The 15,576-nt window shown below is 43.9% G+C and overlaps 1 protein-coding gene across 1 annotated transcript; it reads right to left on the minus strand.

Annotated features, from left to right (window-relative positions):
• Positions 1 to 2,563: 2,563 nt before the first annotated feature.
• Positions 2,564 to 14,386, minus strand: CCR4 (C-C motif chemokine receptor 4). Its single transcript, XM_084858031.1, has 2 exons — positions 13,818 to 14,386; positions 2,564 to 4,789 (listed from the first exon to the last, which is right to left on the minus strand). Exon 2 carries the CDS (start codon positions 4,773 to 4,775, stop codon positions 3,696 to 3,698), a length of 1,080 nt encoding a protein of 359 aa, XP_084714157.1. The 5' UTR covers positions 4,776 to 4,789; positions 13,818 to 14,386; the 3' UTR covers positions 2,564 to 3,695.
• Between the last annotated feature and the right edge of the window lie 1,190 nt (positions 14,387 to 15,576).

A 15,576-nucleotide genomic window follows, 5' to 3' on the forward strand; every position in this document is an offset into this window, starting at 1 on the left:
AAATGTTTTTTACATTAAAAAAGTTGGTAAAAACAGAATGTTCTAAAAGTTTATATTGAATACACGCATTTCTTACAGTAAAAGTTTATAGTCAATAAAAACACATACAAACTTGGGCTTATGACAGAGATATGGACGCTTCTGTTGGCAATGAGGAAATCACCAAGTTTTTAAAAAAGTTTTAATGTTTTTTCTTTTTTCCCATTTTTCATAAAAAAAAAAAATACAAAATAATATCTGGCAGGGGTGGAGGGGAGAGAAAGATGAACTATACAGCCAAGAATGTCTTCCTGTGCTGAGCCAATATTAAGGTCCAACTGTGTCCACATAGAAATTACTGTGCATCCAATCCTAAATTCATTTCTTTGAAGCCCAACCTGGAAACATGGCAGAGTCACCTTGGAGGAAGGCTGTCTACAGCCCCCTATGTATGAGATCCAAGGTTGGCATGCTGCCTAGTGTTACGCACATATCGACGCTTTGATTTCAGTGGGACTTGCATACAGTCATATACCCAAACAGCCCAACATTTGTGCAGACGTATGATTAACTGAGCAATCCTAGCTCCCTAATCTGATGGCTGCAGGGGGTTAGGATGGAGCAGAAGTGTTCCTCTGCCGGCGGAGAAAGGGGAATATCTGTCCTGGTGTCCTTTACTATGCTCCTGGAAAGTTCAGTGGGTGTAGATCTATTGCTGATGGTAGCTCCTGAAATGAGGCATCCCAGGGGCAGGACAAAGGTAACCTTTGATCCAAGATGCCCTCATTCCACCAAGAGGCACCAGGGTTTGGTCCCTCATCAAATCAGGCTGGATGATGGGCCAATTCACTCTCCTCCCCGCTCCCTTAAGATCGCTCTGCCTTTTGACAGCCAACATGAGAAATGAAGGACAAACAACTTTATACCATGCAGTCAAAACTGAGATATGCTACAGATCAGACCACACTTTGAGGTATAAGGAATGAGATAATAGAAGTAAAAACCACACACACTTGGCACATTTTTTTAATGGGAGTGCAGATTTGATTTAAAGCTGTCCTGTCTCTGAAAGGAGAAGAAAAGTTCAAAGACACGAAAAGATTTGACAAGCAGATCTTATGTGGTGTCTTGAAAGGAAACTAATAAGATTATTAATATCAGGTATTCGAGTTAACCACAGAGTTGAAGAGGGGTAAATTGATAAGCATAAACGCGTAGAACTCTGCAGGACTTGATGCAAAATAGTTGGATTCTGCTGTTCTCCTTCTCCATGTTCAAAGCTTTTATTGCAACTAGCACTTATTTGTCAACGTATGAAGCCTCTGTGTTTCAGAAGAGCAAACTTAACACTGTTCTGATGCATAATATATTATCATTTCCGCACACACCCCTCCAGTTTATTCCAGAGCTTCAGTCATTGAACTTCAGTGGAGATGTGTTTAGGCTTATTAATCCCTCATACACACACGCGCGCGCACACACACACCATACCTTTAACCAATTTGAAATTTAAAAAATCCTTCACACTGGATGAAGAGTGCTAGTTCTCTATAGGCCAGGAATGGGCAACATTCTTGGGCCCATGGGAACATTTGAAAAGTTGAGAAGCTGTCACAGGCGCCACCACACTATTTATTTGTTTCATTTCTATACCACCCAATAGCTGAAGCTCTCCGGGCAAGTCACAAAAATTAAAGCCACAAAGCGCAGCATAAAACAATATAAAATATGAACGCTTTAAACCACAATATAGCAGTACAACCAGAACAAAACCTAGCAGCAATGCAGAGATTTAAAATACAGATTGAAAACACCAAAGCTAAAAGATCAGGAAGCGAAAATGCTAAAATACTGGGAGAATAAAAAGGTCTTCACCTGGCACCAGAAGGAGTACAACGGAGGTGCCAGGCAAACCTCTCTATGGAGCTCATTCCACAGCCGGGGTGCCACAGCAGAGAAGGCCTTCTTCCTGGTAGCCACCTGCCTCACTTCCTTTGGCAGGGGCTCACAGAAATGGACCACTGAGGATGATCTTAGGGTCTGGGCAGGCACATATGGGAGAAGGTGCTCCTTCAGATAACCTGGCCCCAAGCTGTTAAGGGCTTTGAATGTTAATACCAGCAGTTTGAATGGGGCCTGGAAATGGACTGGCAGCCAGTGCAGCTGGAAAAGTATTGGCGTAATGTGATCTCGTTGGCTAGTCCCTGTTAAAAATCTTGCTGCCCTATTTTGGACTAGCTGAAGTTTCCAGACTGTTTTCAAAGGCAGCCCCATGTCTAACACATTGCAGTAATCTAGACAAGAGGTTATCAGAGCATGTCTGCCATGGAGGCCTGCATACTCTCAAAGGACAGGTAACTTCCCCAAGAAACAGACTGTAAGGCAGAGGCTGGGTTTGAGCCCAAAATGCTAAACCACATATTTGCCCGCACAAAACACAAGGTGCCCATTTTACAGAAGGAAAACTGATGATGTTCTGAGACCCTGCCCCCCAAAAGCAAAGACTCAAAATTCTCTCCCCCACCCAAAGTAAACAGATGAGAAAAATACCCCCTAAACCTAAAAAAAAGGAAACCAGTAACAATTGCCCCCAAAGACCCCAAGCAGACAGGCAAAATTGCCCCCCAAATCCCAAGCAGGCAGGCAAAACCATCTCTCAAACCCCCATGAAGCAAGGCAGGCAGGCAAAACTGCCTCCCCCAAAAGCTCAGGCAGGCAGACAAAACTGCTCTCCAAAAAAAACAGGCAGGCAAGCAAAACTCACCCCCCCCCCCAATCCAGAGAGGCAGGCAAAACTGCCCCCCCATCTGGCAGGCAGTAAGAAATGGCCCCTCCCCCCAAAACCCAAGCAGGCAGGAAAAAAAAATCCCCCTCTCCAAAACCCCAAGTAAACAGGCAGGCAAAACAGCCCCTCCCCAGAAAACCAGGCAGGCAGGCAGGCAAAAAGCAGCCCTTCCCTCCAAAAGCCCAAGCAAGCAGGCAAAAATGGCCCCTCCCCAAAAACCCAAGCAAGCAGGCAAAACTGCCTCCCCTCCAACCCCCCGCCCCTGGCATTCAAAAGAGAATTACCCATCCCACAAGGGAAAAAGACACACACACCCCTTCCTCAAAGAACCAAAACAGTACAGGCAACTGCCACTCCCAAGACATTCACAAGTAGAATACCCTTGCTCCCTCCAGCTTCTCCCCAGCCCACCGAGCTTACCCAGCAGCAGGGGCCCTTTCTCTTTTTTAAAAAATAAAAAGTTTCAGCTAGCTGGGCATGCTGCAAAGCAGCAGCTGCCCCACCTTGGAAGGATACTCTGGGGCCACCGTTCTAAAAAAATAAAAATAAAAAGTAAACATCATGAGAGGCAGAGGGGCTTGATGGACACCCAGGGGGGTGTTGGGGTACTGTTGTGCCCATGTGTGCCATGTTGCTGACCCTTGCAATAGAGTAATATGGAAAGGAGCTTCAATCAAAGTTTTCCCAGATAGTGATATAGAACAATATGGGTCTCTTATCCAGTCAGTAACACACTTAATACAATTAGAAATGTATATGGTGTTAAATTACATATCTCTTAAAAGAATTGCTATTTCACATGCAAACATTTTATCATGATGTTAGCCCACCTGGCCCTGGTGTCTTACTTTCCTATAAGTATTTTATAGTTTACATTACTTCATCTATTACCATGTTTTGGGCTAATCTACAAGAGATTCTTTCAGGATCTTCAGAGGGCCTCTTCATCACTTGTGGATTGAGTGTAGAGTGAACCTGATGACTCAGAGTAGAAAGTATCGGGGAGTCCACAAGGTTTGCAAAATTTGTTTGAAAAGACACAGTTCTTAAAGAACAGTTTGATGTATTTCTTGAACTTTTGCCCCATAAAGAAATAGATAACTGGATTAAGACAGCAATGAAAAATTGCTAGAGTTTGAGTCACTTGCGTTGCATAGTCCAGGTTTTTGCTCATTAGGCATCCTCCAATAATGCCTATATCAACCAAACATTGTAGGAAAAGTGCAATGTTATAAGGGGTCCAAAACACAAAAAACACAATCATAACAGCAAAGATCATCTTCACAGCCTTCTTCTTCTTCTTATTTCTGCACTGCACCAAGGTCTTGACAATCGCTGTGTAGCAAACAAACATGACTATGAAAGGCACAAGAAGACCTAAAATGTTGGTTTCCAATGCAGTGAAGAGTTTCCATGTTGTGTCATTCTTCGGGTACACGGGCTTGCACATGGTATAATTATATTCACTAACAGCTTGGCTAAAGATCAGCTCCGGAACAGCAGCTGTGCTGGCAACTAGCCATACAACAACACTAGCAAGGGTGCCATAGCTGACAGTTCTTGCTTTCAAAGCAAACACAACATGCACAACGGCAAGATACCTGTCGATGCTCATGAGCATGATAAAAAAGATCCCACTATAAAATCCAACCTGGTAGATCCCAGAGATTAATTTACATAAACCATCTCCAAACACCCACTCGTCAGCCACAAAGTAAGACCAGAAAGGAAGAGCAAAAACAAAGAGCAGGTCGGAGATGGCAAGATTGAGCAGATAGATATCTGTCATGGTTCTCAACCTCTTGTATTTCAACAGCACCAAGATGACAAGGATGTTTCCTGCCAAGCCCAGCAGGAGCACTAGTGAGTAAAATGTGGGAAGGTACCAGGAACCAAAACGCCTCACTCCGTCTTTGCTGCATGGTGCAAGATAGTCATCGTAGTTATAATCATACCCGGAATAGTATGTGTAGCCCTTGGTGATGTTGATTGCTTCAGTGGTAGAGGTCATTTTCTTTGTGAAACCTAAACAGAAGGATGAAGTGTGTCAAAATCAAACCATATGGGCAGGCAAAAGACAATTTCAATTAATTTCTCTGGGTGGAGGAGAAATTCTCCAACAGTTTCTCACAGGTAAGGCTCACCATTGGCAGGGGTTGCAGCACAATGGCTTCCTTTTTTACTGAGGGTTTTTGGTTGTATGTGCTGCCACTGCAAGCGGGAACAGCAGCAACTGTGTTGATAGCCTGACTCTCATTTTGCATCCTCTGCAATGCCCCATACATAATGTCATTCTGGGACATTGTGGGAAGTGTGGGGCAGGGAGAAGAGGCTAGTGTTGTGACAAAATTTCTCCAGTTTCTTGAAAAATTTCTTCCCCATGAAAGACACTCCCATTTTTCTGCCTCATTCTCAGGATGTTTTATTACTTATTTTGAATTCCTTTTGGTGATATTTCTGAGCTTACCTAATCACTGTGAGGAGGCTGAGGGTAGCATGTGTCTGTTTTCTTTGTATTACATATCTTTCTATTGCACTGCACCCTCCCAGGCTGCCTGCTCTTCCTGATCTGAAAAAGCCCAATGGGAGAAATTGCCTCATGATGTCTTCCCCTGGGCTTTAAATGAAGTGCAGGAAATTGAGGAGGCTATAGGCTGCCAGAGAGATCAGGGGCATTGCTAGGCCTGGGCCCAAGGGGCCTCAGCCCTGAATCTATGAGCTGATTTATTGCATGCTACTCACAGAAGTTTGCAAGTCCTTTACATGATGTCATCAGCCTCCAGGAATTCTCACACACTTTCCCCCCTTTATCCCACCTTCAGAAAGTTCAGAGATAAGCTGCAACAAAAGGTAACAGCGCAATATCTGCAGTGTGCAATGCTGACACAGTGCTATAATTCAGCCACTAGATGGTGGTGTTTCATTGAACATATAGAGCATTGCTGAGAAGGGAAATTTTCAATTCCAAATCACATGTTCACTGTCTACAGGAGCCCATCATAAACCCAGAAAGACTCCGGAAGAAGAAAGCCCTGGGTAAGGATGTGGGATTTTTGCTTAATATAGAGAAACCCTATTTCCCTGGACCCCAAATCTATTCCATAGAGCCCTGAGTGTCCTTTGGTGCCAGTGGAAGCTTTTTTCCTCAGCTTGATTTCCATGCAGGGGGGCAATTTTCAAGGGGGGGGGTTGCAGCTGGGGAGGTAAGGGTTAACTCTCCCCTTCCCACATGCTGAAACCCCCCACCAAATCTTTCCTTGCATGGCTATTAAGCTTAGAAGATAACTTTTTCCATTGGTTTGGGAAGCCACTGGGATAGGGTGCAAATTAATTGAAGAATGGATTTTATTTGAGATAATCTGGATGAGAAATTAATTGGCTGGCTTTGCCACCTGTGAAATTTAAATCAATCCTAGGCATTATTTCTAAATGTGCATATATAACTGTAAATTAGCATATGCAGATTTTATGCAGATCTGTGTCCTATGGGCCCTGAAACTTTTAAGTGCTTCAATGCTTTTAAGGGAGAAATGATTATACGATGAAAGACAGGACACTCACACACCCTTTTTGGCCACTCATAAGTAAGGTAAGCACTCACATACGTGCCGCCAAACTTAACCCATGGGCATGTGTCCAACATATTCTTCTCCTCTGAATTTCTTTTCTAAAGCAACTTCTTCTCTATCAAATTGTAAGAAAGTGGCTAAAAAATGTGGAAAACATTTTCGGCACTGCACTAGTTAAAAATGGGAAATGGATCTCTTCCTACCCAGAGTAGCTTAAGTTGCAATCCTATGCACACATGGGTGTCCAGGGGGGAGAAAGGTGTCAGTTGCTCCTCCTGGATGAGCCATAATCCCCAGATTCCCCACCTTTTTTTTAAAGCCAGTCTCTAGACCAAGGGTGGAGAAGTTGTGGGCTACAGGCTGCCTGCGGCCCACACGGCTCCTGCCCTGGTGTTGCCCCTGCTGCATTGCTGAAATCAGAAGTGAATTGTGTTTTCTTAAAAAAAATGGGGGGGTGGCAACTATAGCTTCAACGGAATGCAAGAATGACCAAATTTAGCTTGAATCATGCTAAATTTGACCACTGTAGTACTCCATAGCACCACAGATACTTTTTTTCCTTTAAAAGTATTATTTTTCCCACCATTACCAGCACTGATTTTTTGCTTCCATTTTTTCGGGGGGGGGGGAATGCAGCCGGGGGGGGGGGCATCTGTGGGATGAAAATGCCTCCTCAATACAGCCACCCACCCCTGCTCTAGACCTTGTAGAACCCAAGATATGAAGCAAAATGTGCAGCCACTGTTCTGCCCATTCATTTCAGAAGCAAAAATAGCCTGCTCCCTGCCTTACTTTTAACCAGTGAACAAAGTCATAGCAATTATTGACACACCCACTGTCTGGCGAAGGAATTTCTTGGTTCATTTTAAAGCCGTTTGTGGGAAGGGGATCTTCCCTGGTGAGAATAATAAAAATAATAATTTAGAAATCCAGAGTTTTAGTGTAGCTGTGGCTGGGCAGTAATGGCGGTAGATAACTGTGTCATTGCGTTAGTGCAAATTATGCTAGTAGAAACTCGATTCTAAATTATGTGTACGAGGAGAATCCAATGAAAGGTATATTTGCACAAGCACGGTTGCACAGCCGCTTCACATCACGTGTGCACAACTGCTTATATAACCAGTTGTGCATCACACTGGTACAATCGGTCATGCGACTGGTTGTGCAACTGCGTCAGCAAAGAGTAACATGCAACTGCTTGTGCAATGGAAAGATTTGGCGAAATTCTGCTAATGAGTTTTCCGAATGACACCACTGGATACTGCCCATTGTGTGTCAACCTTTAAAAGTAAAGGTAGCAGCGAAGACAAGAGTTCACGGTCTTTCCAATTCAGGTCTTAATTTTTTTTTTTAAAGAAATGAGTGTGCAAACATTTAAAAATCACCCTGTCAATGCCTGCAGAAAAAGTGAATCATTATGTCCATAGGAGACAGGGCTGTGGCTGAGAGACTGTGGGTTACATCAGCCCTGCAAAGTACCCTTGTGCTGTTATTCCTATTTTTTGTATATGGCATGTTAGGGTTGGTTGTGTGTTTTTTTTTAAGGGTAATACAATTGTGTGTGTGTGTGTGTTGTGATATTGATTGTAGCAGCAGTCAATTTATTAGGGGCTAGAGGAGCTTGTTGTGATGTGTGCACATGTGTATGTAGCTTTAAAGGAATCTGCAAGTTTTCGTTCTTCCAGGAGGCCTGGATGGGGCCCCTCCCTCTCTCTCTTAGTGCAGATTCCAGAAGCTGAAACAGTGGATCCTCCAAAGTTAGTGGTTCCTTGTATAGTAACGTATAACCATGTTGGAAGGTATGTAAATGGATCTTTATTTACTGCTGCTTAGTAAGTCCAATGGAGTTCAGTGGGGCTTATCCCCAGGTAAGTATGCAGATGATTGCAAAACAAGAACAAAAAGTGCATTGAATTTAATTTCCATGCAAGAACAAAAGTAAAAATTTTCATGCAGTTCAGATGACAAATACTCCTTCCCAGGTAACAGCTCATTAACTGAGTTTGCATTGGTGGTCCCAAGCTCTGGTGAACCAGTGTTATGCACTTGATCATGTGTGTCTGCTGCCAATGCCATGCGAAGGATTTGAAGCCTGCTCCTGAGAAATAGCATTTTCGAACAGCTGCTGAAAGCCAAATACTGCACATGCCAATGGATGCACAGGGCCTTCTCTCCATAAGCTGTGACTCCTCATGCACAGGTTTTTCCCCACAGCTACTACACTGTAGAGATGCCAGATTTTGTTTCTCACTTCTGCCCTGTGCCGTAAATAGCACATGGAAATATTAGCAGGTGATAATGCTAATCTCCGCACCAGGAAAAGTTTAATCTGTTGATTAACCCACTGCTAAAGGCTTAGGAGAAATCCAGGATGCTTCTTTTTCTGCTTAGTTGTACACTACCACATACCCATATGGTATAGGACAGTCATTATTACCCACTGCTAAGGTCATGCACTTAGGGCGCAATCCTATGGGGATAGGCAGCTGTCTCCGAACTCGGAGGCAACCGCCTATCCAATGCAGGGCAGGAGAAGCACGGAGGGGATCATTCCCTCCGCGCTTGTCCTGCCTTGTATTTGCAGCTAGACAGCCGAAATCTGCTGTCTAGCTGCGGGAAGGCGGAGCGGGGGAGGAGACTGCCGGACGACACATAGAATGTGTTGTACCGGCGTTTCCGCCTTCCCCACCCCAGGACACCCCCCCAGAACACCCCATTTTGGCCGCTCCACTCTCCTCTTCTGAGCACAGAGCACAGGGCCGTTCTGCACTGCACTGTGAGGCAGTGCAGAAGCGGGGGGAAGGTCGGTTCTCCGGGAGCATTGGCTCCGAGGTCATTTCTTGGAAACCCACATATCCTATGGCCTTCTAGCCGCTGACTAGCGGCCATAGGATTGCTCCCTTATTGATTTTGTGGGGTTTCCATCATCAGTCTTGCAAAGCTAATAATCTGACAGATACACAGAAACTGGGTGGTAACTTTTTATTGGACTTGATCAGCATCTCTAAGGACTTAACAAGTCCCTTCAAACAAGACATGCCACCCCGGTTCAGATAACACAGCAAGCTGAGCCAGTGAGGGTAATTAGGAAAATGCAACCAGCCTGCGCAGCTGGGTTAATGAGCCACCGTGACTTGTTAACCATGCTGTGATCCTGCAAACCCAGGAATTGACTGGGTTCACACGACACAGCAACCCATCATGGGTAAATAGCCATGGTGGGTTGTCATGTCATCTGAATCTAGACTGCTTCCCACAGGGTGGATTATTTTGGGGGCAGAAGCCACCCTGACAACCCATGGTTTGTTCTAAGGGTTGTTCAACCCACAATGGGTGGTGTGTTGTCCGAATTTGGGACAGCTATGTCATTATGGGTTGTCAGGATCAGTTAGCAAGCCAGTCAGGAAGAATGGCACCCCCCCGCCACTCTTTGTGATCATGCCCTCCCCCCATGCTGCCTCAAGCCTTTGTCATCAGTAACTCTCCCTCCAGCAATGCCCAAATGGCACTTTGGAGGAGCTGTCACTCATTCACCAAACCCTCTTTTATTTTTCGGGCCCAGAAACTTGCAAATATATTTGTAATTTTTTTCTTTACGTTTTCTTTGTGGGTCTTTCATAAGTGCACAACTACACACTTTCAGCTGTCCAATATGTGTAGCCTTGTCTGGTCAATGTCCTTGTATATTTCAGCTATCAGAGGGAGCAAGGAAACATACAAGGAAACTGACAAGGCAAGATTGCATATAGGCTAATTTGTGCTCTGTTGACAGGGTTGATGGGAGATGTAGCCCAAAACATCTGGAGGGCCAGATAATTCCTAGCCCTGTTAATTATAGGAATTATTTCTAAATTTGCATCTATACATATACATTAGCACATGTGTAAGTGGCCATCCTATAAAAGCCTGAACGTAACCCTGAAAAGCCTTGTGACAAACTGGAGTGTCTAAATCTCTAACCCTGCAAGGTAGGACAGGCTGCAAGACACCCTTTGCCTATATCCCTCAGTGCTAGGCTGCCACTACCCACATATTATTAATATATCTTATATAATATATCTTATTTATATTTAATGCATACCATGAACACATAGGGATTCAGGCTTATAGCATTTAAATATGGAGACAGCTAGGCCCCTATTTCAGAACTTCCTTTAAACCCCTTGTCAACCAGGTTAGTGTGTTTGCTAAGCAGTCCATAAATAAGCCATGATGGTTTATTTAACCCACTGTGGCTTATCATGACATCTGTCAGGAATTTTTAAACTCATGATGGCTTATTTGGCCAAAAGAAGCCACTGTGATAACCCATAGTCTGCAGTAAGTGTTATTTAATCAACTGGGGATTATCGTGTCACCTAGCACTCAGCATGGCTTATTCTGATCACCAACAGAGTCGCCTGGCGAGAGCAGTCAAAACCGTTGTGGCCGCTCTGCTCCAGCCTGCGGAGCTAGTACATTGGTTGTTCACTCCATTGAAATGCTGCAGTTGTCCTACAGTCATAATAGCAGAAAGGGATTTTTTTCCCCCAGGATTGCTTAAGGATGAAAATACATACAGCTTTCTTACACACAGATCCCCCTAAATGCTCACATAACTGCCACCCCTTCCTATGCAAACACACTGTTAGAGTGAATGGTTTGACATTCCCTTGTTAAGCTGTTTGGTTAGCTTATGTTTCAGCAATGGGGACTAAAGGATAGGAGGGGACGATCACCTGCTAGTTGGACACCTCTCTGTTTTAAAATGAGAAAGCAATACCCCTCCATCTGAGAGGAGGGAGGCAAATGAAAGGTTAGTGTTCACTGGAAATTGCAGTTCAGGAAGAAACTGGGAGATCGGAGTTTCTAACTGAAGTAACTTGAAACCTCATGTTCTATAAGTAAAGTAAATATTTGTTGACATTTCATCCTTAAATTTATGTTTTCCTTTTAATGTGGCGCTCTAGTGGTCTCCCATGCAAGGGACTGAGGAAATCCACACTTCCTTAACTTTAGCAGTTCTGTAGCATCAGATAACCCACCATGGGTTATCATGTCGTGTGTTGGGCACTGTGGGTTATTTTGATTGCCTATAGTGTTGTGGGACAAGAGTGATTCAGATCGCTGCTGCTCTGCTCCTTGGAGGCATTCTCTGTATAATGGAAACACCTTAAATCTTCTATTTCAGCACTGTCAATGGGGGGAAATACACAATTGAGAACACTTAAAAGCCTGGATGCCAGCATTGGCTATGGGGGGCGGGGGAGGGGAGATGTGCAACTATGTTTTAGTGCTATAGTGCTACTGAGAACACTTAAAAACCTGTATGCCAGCAATGGCTAAGGGAGGAAATCTGCACCTGTGTTTTAGCACTATAGTGCTTTAGCTATACTGAGAACACTTAAAGGTGTCTCCATGCCAGCAATGGCTATGAGAAAAAATGTGCAATTGAGGGTTTTGATGGTGTACCAGGTGCCTCCCAACTAGGAGAATCTGTGTGTCAAGTTTGGTCCTGATCCTGCAAACCTCCAAGGTGTTATAGCCACAACCCTATTTTTGATGCACACCCAGATTTCATTCCTTGTAGCCCTTCCTGCGATGTCATGAATGGGTGAGACAGTGCCACTGCTCGGGTGAGAGGACTGCAGTGTGATAGGGGGCAGGGCGATGGGTCAGTTTAGGCACAGTAGCTTGATAAGCTACACACAGTAGGTTACTAGCCTAGGCATGTGGCGGGGCATTGTGGACTATTCCAAAAATATGTTGCTATGAGTAGCTTATTAAGCCACCATGGCTTAAAGTGACGTCTGAATACAGCCTATATGTTCTCCTACATAACTTCTAGGAGGCATTGTGGTATAAGCGGAACCATGCCACTACACAAGCATTTCATTTTGCCATTCCCCAATATACCGGACTTTCCCTGATCATGCCCCCCTCCAGGCAAAAATGCCTGGAAAGCACGGGAGAGGACTTGGAGGATGATAATGTTGTCTAAAGCACCTGCAAACTACCGTGAGTGAGGACTCATAAGTACACAATAAACCCCTCACATAGAAAGACTATAAGACCCAGTTTGGACATCACAACCACCCAGGGTTTTTAAAGCCCTGGCTTGCTGTGAGGGAAGCAGGAGTGAGTGAGCATTTCCTTCTTGCCATCCATTCAGTCCTACTGCAGCTGGGTAGAGCTCAGAGACACCCCATCCATGGGTTGTTTAGCATAATGTCTGAACGATCTAGAACTCTAGGTTGTTGGGGTGAGAGAACCCAGAGTTGTAACCCAAGATCAAACCTTGGGCAGTAGGGGTAGTATCCAACTGTGTCATTCTGGTAGTGGAAATGATTTTTCTATAACAGTAGAAGACTACTGTGCCTTTAAGAGATGCAAAGCAGTGCAGCTAGGGCTGGAACTCAGGGCTGAAGTCCAGAGCCCTGCATCCCTGCCCCACCCCCATCAATGAATGACAGGTGATGGGGGCAATGGCAGACAGGCCCAGCTTTGCACGTGGGCCAGCATGGGTGTGTTGAAGCCCATCAGGGCTGACACTGCTCATGACAGCACATGATCAAGTGCTCAACACTGCTTCAGCAGAGCTTGGGACCACCAGTGCAATGTTATCACCTGCTAATATCTCCATATGTGTTATTTAAGGCACAGGGCAGAAGTGAGAAGCAAAAGTTGGCATCTCTCCAATGTCGTAGATGCAGGGGAAAAACCTGTGCATGATGAATCACCTTGTAGAGAGGAGGCCATGTGCATCCATTAGCATGTGCAGTAGTTTGCTTTCAGTGGCTGTTGGAAAATGCTGTTTCTCAGGAGCAGAATATCAAATCCTTTGCATGGTGTGGGAAGCCAGTGCACGTGATCAGGAGCATAACATTGGTTCACCAAAGCTTGGGACCACAGATGCAAACAGGCATTAAGGAATTGTTAACTTAGAGGGAGCAATTGTGTAAAGACACCATGCATATCTGAACTGCATGAAGTTTTCTACTATTGTTCCTTTCATGAAAATTAAATAGAGCACACACTTTCTTTTTTGCAGTCATGTGCACACTTACCTTGCAAGACGTCCCACTGAACGCCATGGGACTTACTGAGCAGCAGTAAATAAAGATCCATTTGCATACATTTTGATTTATACAGTTACAGCTTAAATATCCCTTAAGACAACGATCTTATACGCTGACCTGGGAGAAAGTTCCATTGAACTTACTGTGATTTACTTCTGAATAAACAGGTATACGATTGTGCTATAAGTATTTTTTTATTTTTGTGAGGTTATACGAATAAGTTTCTTTGCTCTTTAAAAGCATTTATATGAACATTAATGTCGCAGCTTCTTTCATATACAGTAATGTATGTTATTTTCAATCTTTTAAAACATTAAATAATTCAGCGGCAAAATTATGCATATATTTAATCATCAAGCTACACAAAAAAAATTAGGTATCCGTTAACAATACTTTTCCCTTACAAGATGATAAAAAATGTCTTACCTGAGAGTAATGGGTTATCTGCTCTCAGAGGAAGTGGTGTATCGAGTGAGACAGAAGTAAGTTTAAGTATAGTATCAAGGTGTTTTTTGTTTTTTTTTTAAAATCCTATGACATAGTGTGGGCTGGAACCAGTCATCAGTTAGGCCCATTAAAATCAAGGTTAGTCATCACAACTAACTTAAGTCCCACTTATTTCAAATGGGTCTACTTTAAATATGAGTAAGTCTAGATCCAACCCTGTGGTTCTTACTAGAAAAAATGGTCTTTCTAAAATGAGTTGTAGTAAAAATTACACTGTGCTTTGAGGTTGTGTTTCAATCCTTCTTCAAGCCCTTTAGAACTGCTGAGGCACTGCTTTTCTCAACTCATCTGGAAGCAGAATTAAAATTGTGGTTTCTCATGGAATTGAATATGGTACAATTTTATCCAGCAACCCCCATTCCTATAGTCAAGATTCTTATATAAAGTTTACTCAGATGCAAGTCCCACTGAACGTAAAAGGGCAGATCCTGTTCAGCCCGGCAGCAGCATTCATCTTATTTGCTTCATTATTAGTTCATGTTTCTTCCAATGGGACTTCAGTTACTGGTTTCCTCTTGTTATTTGTTCCTTCTGTCACAAAATAATGCCTTCATATATACTAATAGTGAACTAAGGAGCTGAGTTATAATGACGGCTTGGCCAAAATGGGGCCACTGAGAAGCAAACGTTAGGTATCAGCATGATGGGGGAACCCCAATGTTTGCAGAAGAAGAAATATATATATATATTTACGGAAAAAACCTAAGGGGGCAAAAAAAAACCCTCCCGAGAACAGCCCTGTGAGAGCTGAACATGCTCATGAGCATCAAATGGTAACTCTCTGTTTTGGTGGTGTGTGTGTGGGGTGGTGGTGGGGGGGAGACAGAGTATTCTGAAAGAAGGCATGGGTGATTGTCTAGAAACTTGAACAGGAGCATTCCATGCTGTAGCATTTTGTTGCAGCTCCCAGTAGTATTTGCTATGAAAGAAAAATCTGCTTTGCATCATTCTCTATAAGAACTGTATATAAATTATATATTTTCTTCTTATTCACTGAATGTATATATAATTGCATAAAATATAATAAAATAATTGATAATTTAAAAATAATGAAAGGAACCTAGTAATTCACATGCACACACACCCTAAGGGGAACAGGAACTGACTAATTACAGGATACGGAGTGAGCAATCCTATGGCCGCTAGACAGCGGCTAGACGGCCATAGGATATCTTGTTTTCCGGGAACTGGCCTTGGAGCCCGTGCTCTGAGGTCGGTTCCCGGAGAACCAACCTCCCCTCACTTCCGTGCTGCCTTGGAGGCAGCGTGGAACAGCCCTGTCCTCTGTGCTTGCAACAGGAGTGCGGAGCGTCCGAAAAGAGGTGTGACTGGGGGTGTTCAGCAGCCTCCTCCCCCATTCCATTCTCCCGTGACTACACAGCCGCAATCGGCTGTCTAGCTGAAAATGCAGTGCAGGAGAAGCGCAGAGGGAATGATCCCCTCCATGCTTCTCCTGCGCTGCACTGGATAGGCATGGAGCAGGGGGTTGGACTTGACGGTCTTATAGGCCCCTTCCAACCCTACTATTCTATGATTCTACGATTCATATTGTCAGTTGCTTAGCTTTGATGATGTTATCTCCTGAACTTCTGTTCTGTTCAGAAGTAATTACTCACAGTAACACCTTTTATCATGGCCAGTGCCAGAAGTCAGAATGGTTCAGTAGTTACAGGGGTCA

This window comes from Heloderma suspectum, chromosome 5, assembly GCF_057233095.1.
Source record: "Heloderma suspectum isolate Gila_16-S chromosome 5, 16-S_ref, whole genome shotgun sequence".
NCBI classification, from domain to species: domain Eukaryota; kingdom Metazoa; phylum Chordata; class Lepidosauria; order Squamata; family Helodermatidae; genus Heloderma; species Heloderma suspectum.

What these genes read in the sequence shown, in the direction of transcription:
- CCR4 (XM_084858031.1), bottom strand. Translation starts at nt 4,775, where the DNA reads ATGACCTCTACCACTGAAGCAATCAACATCACCAAGGGCTACACATAC.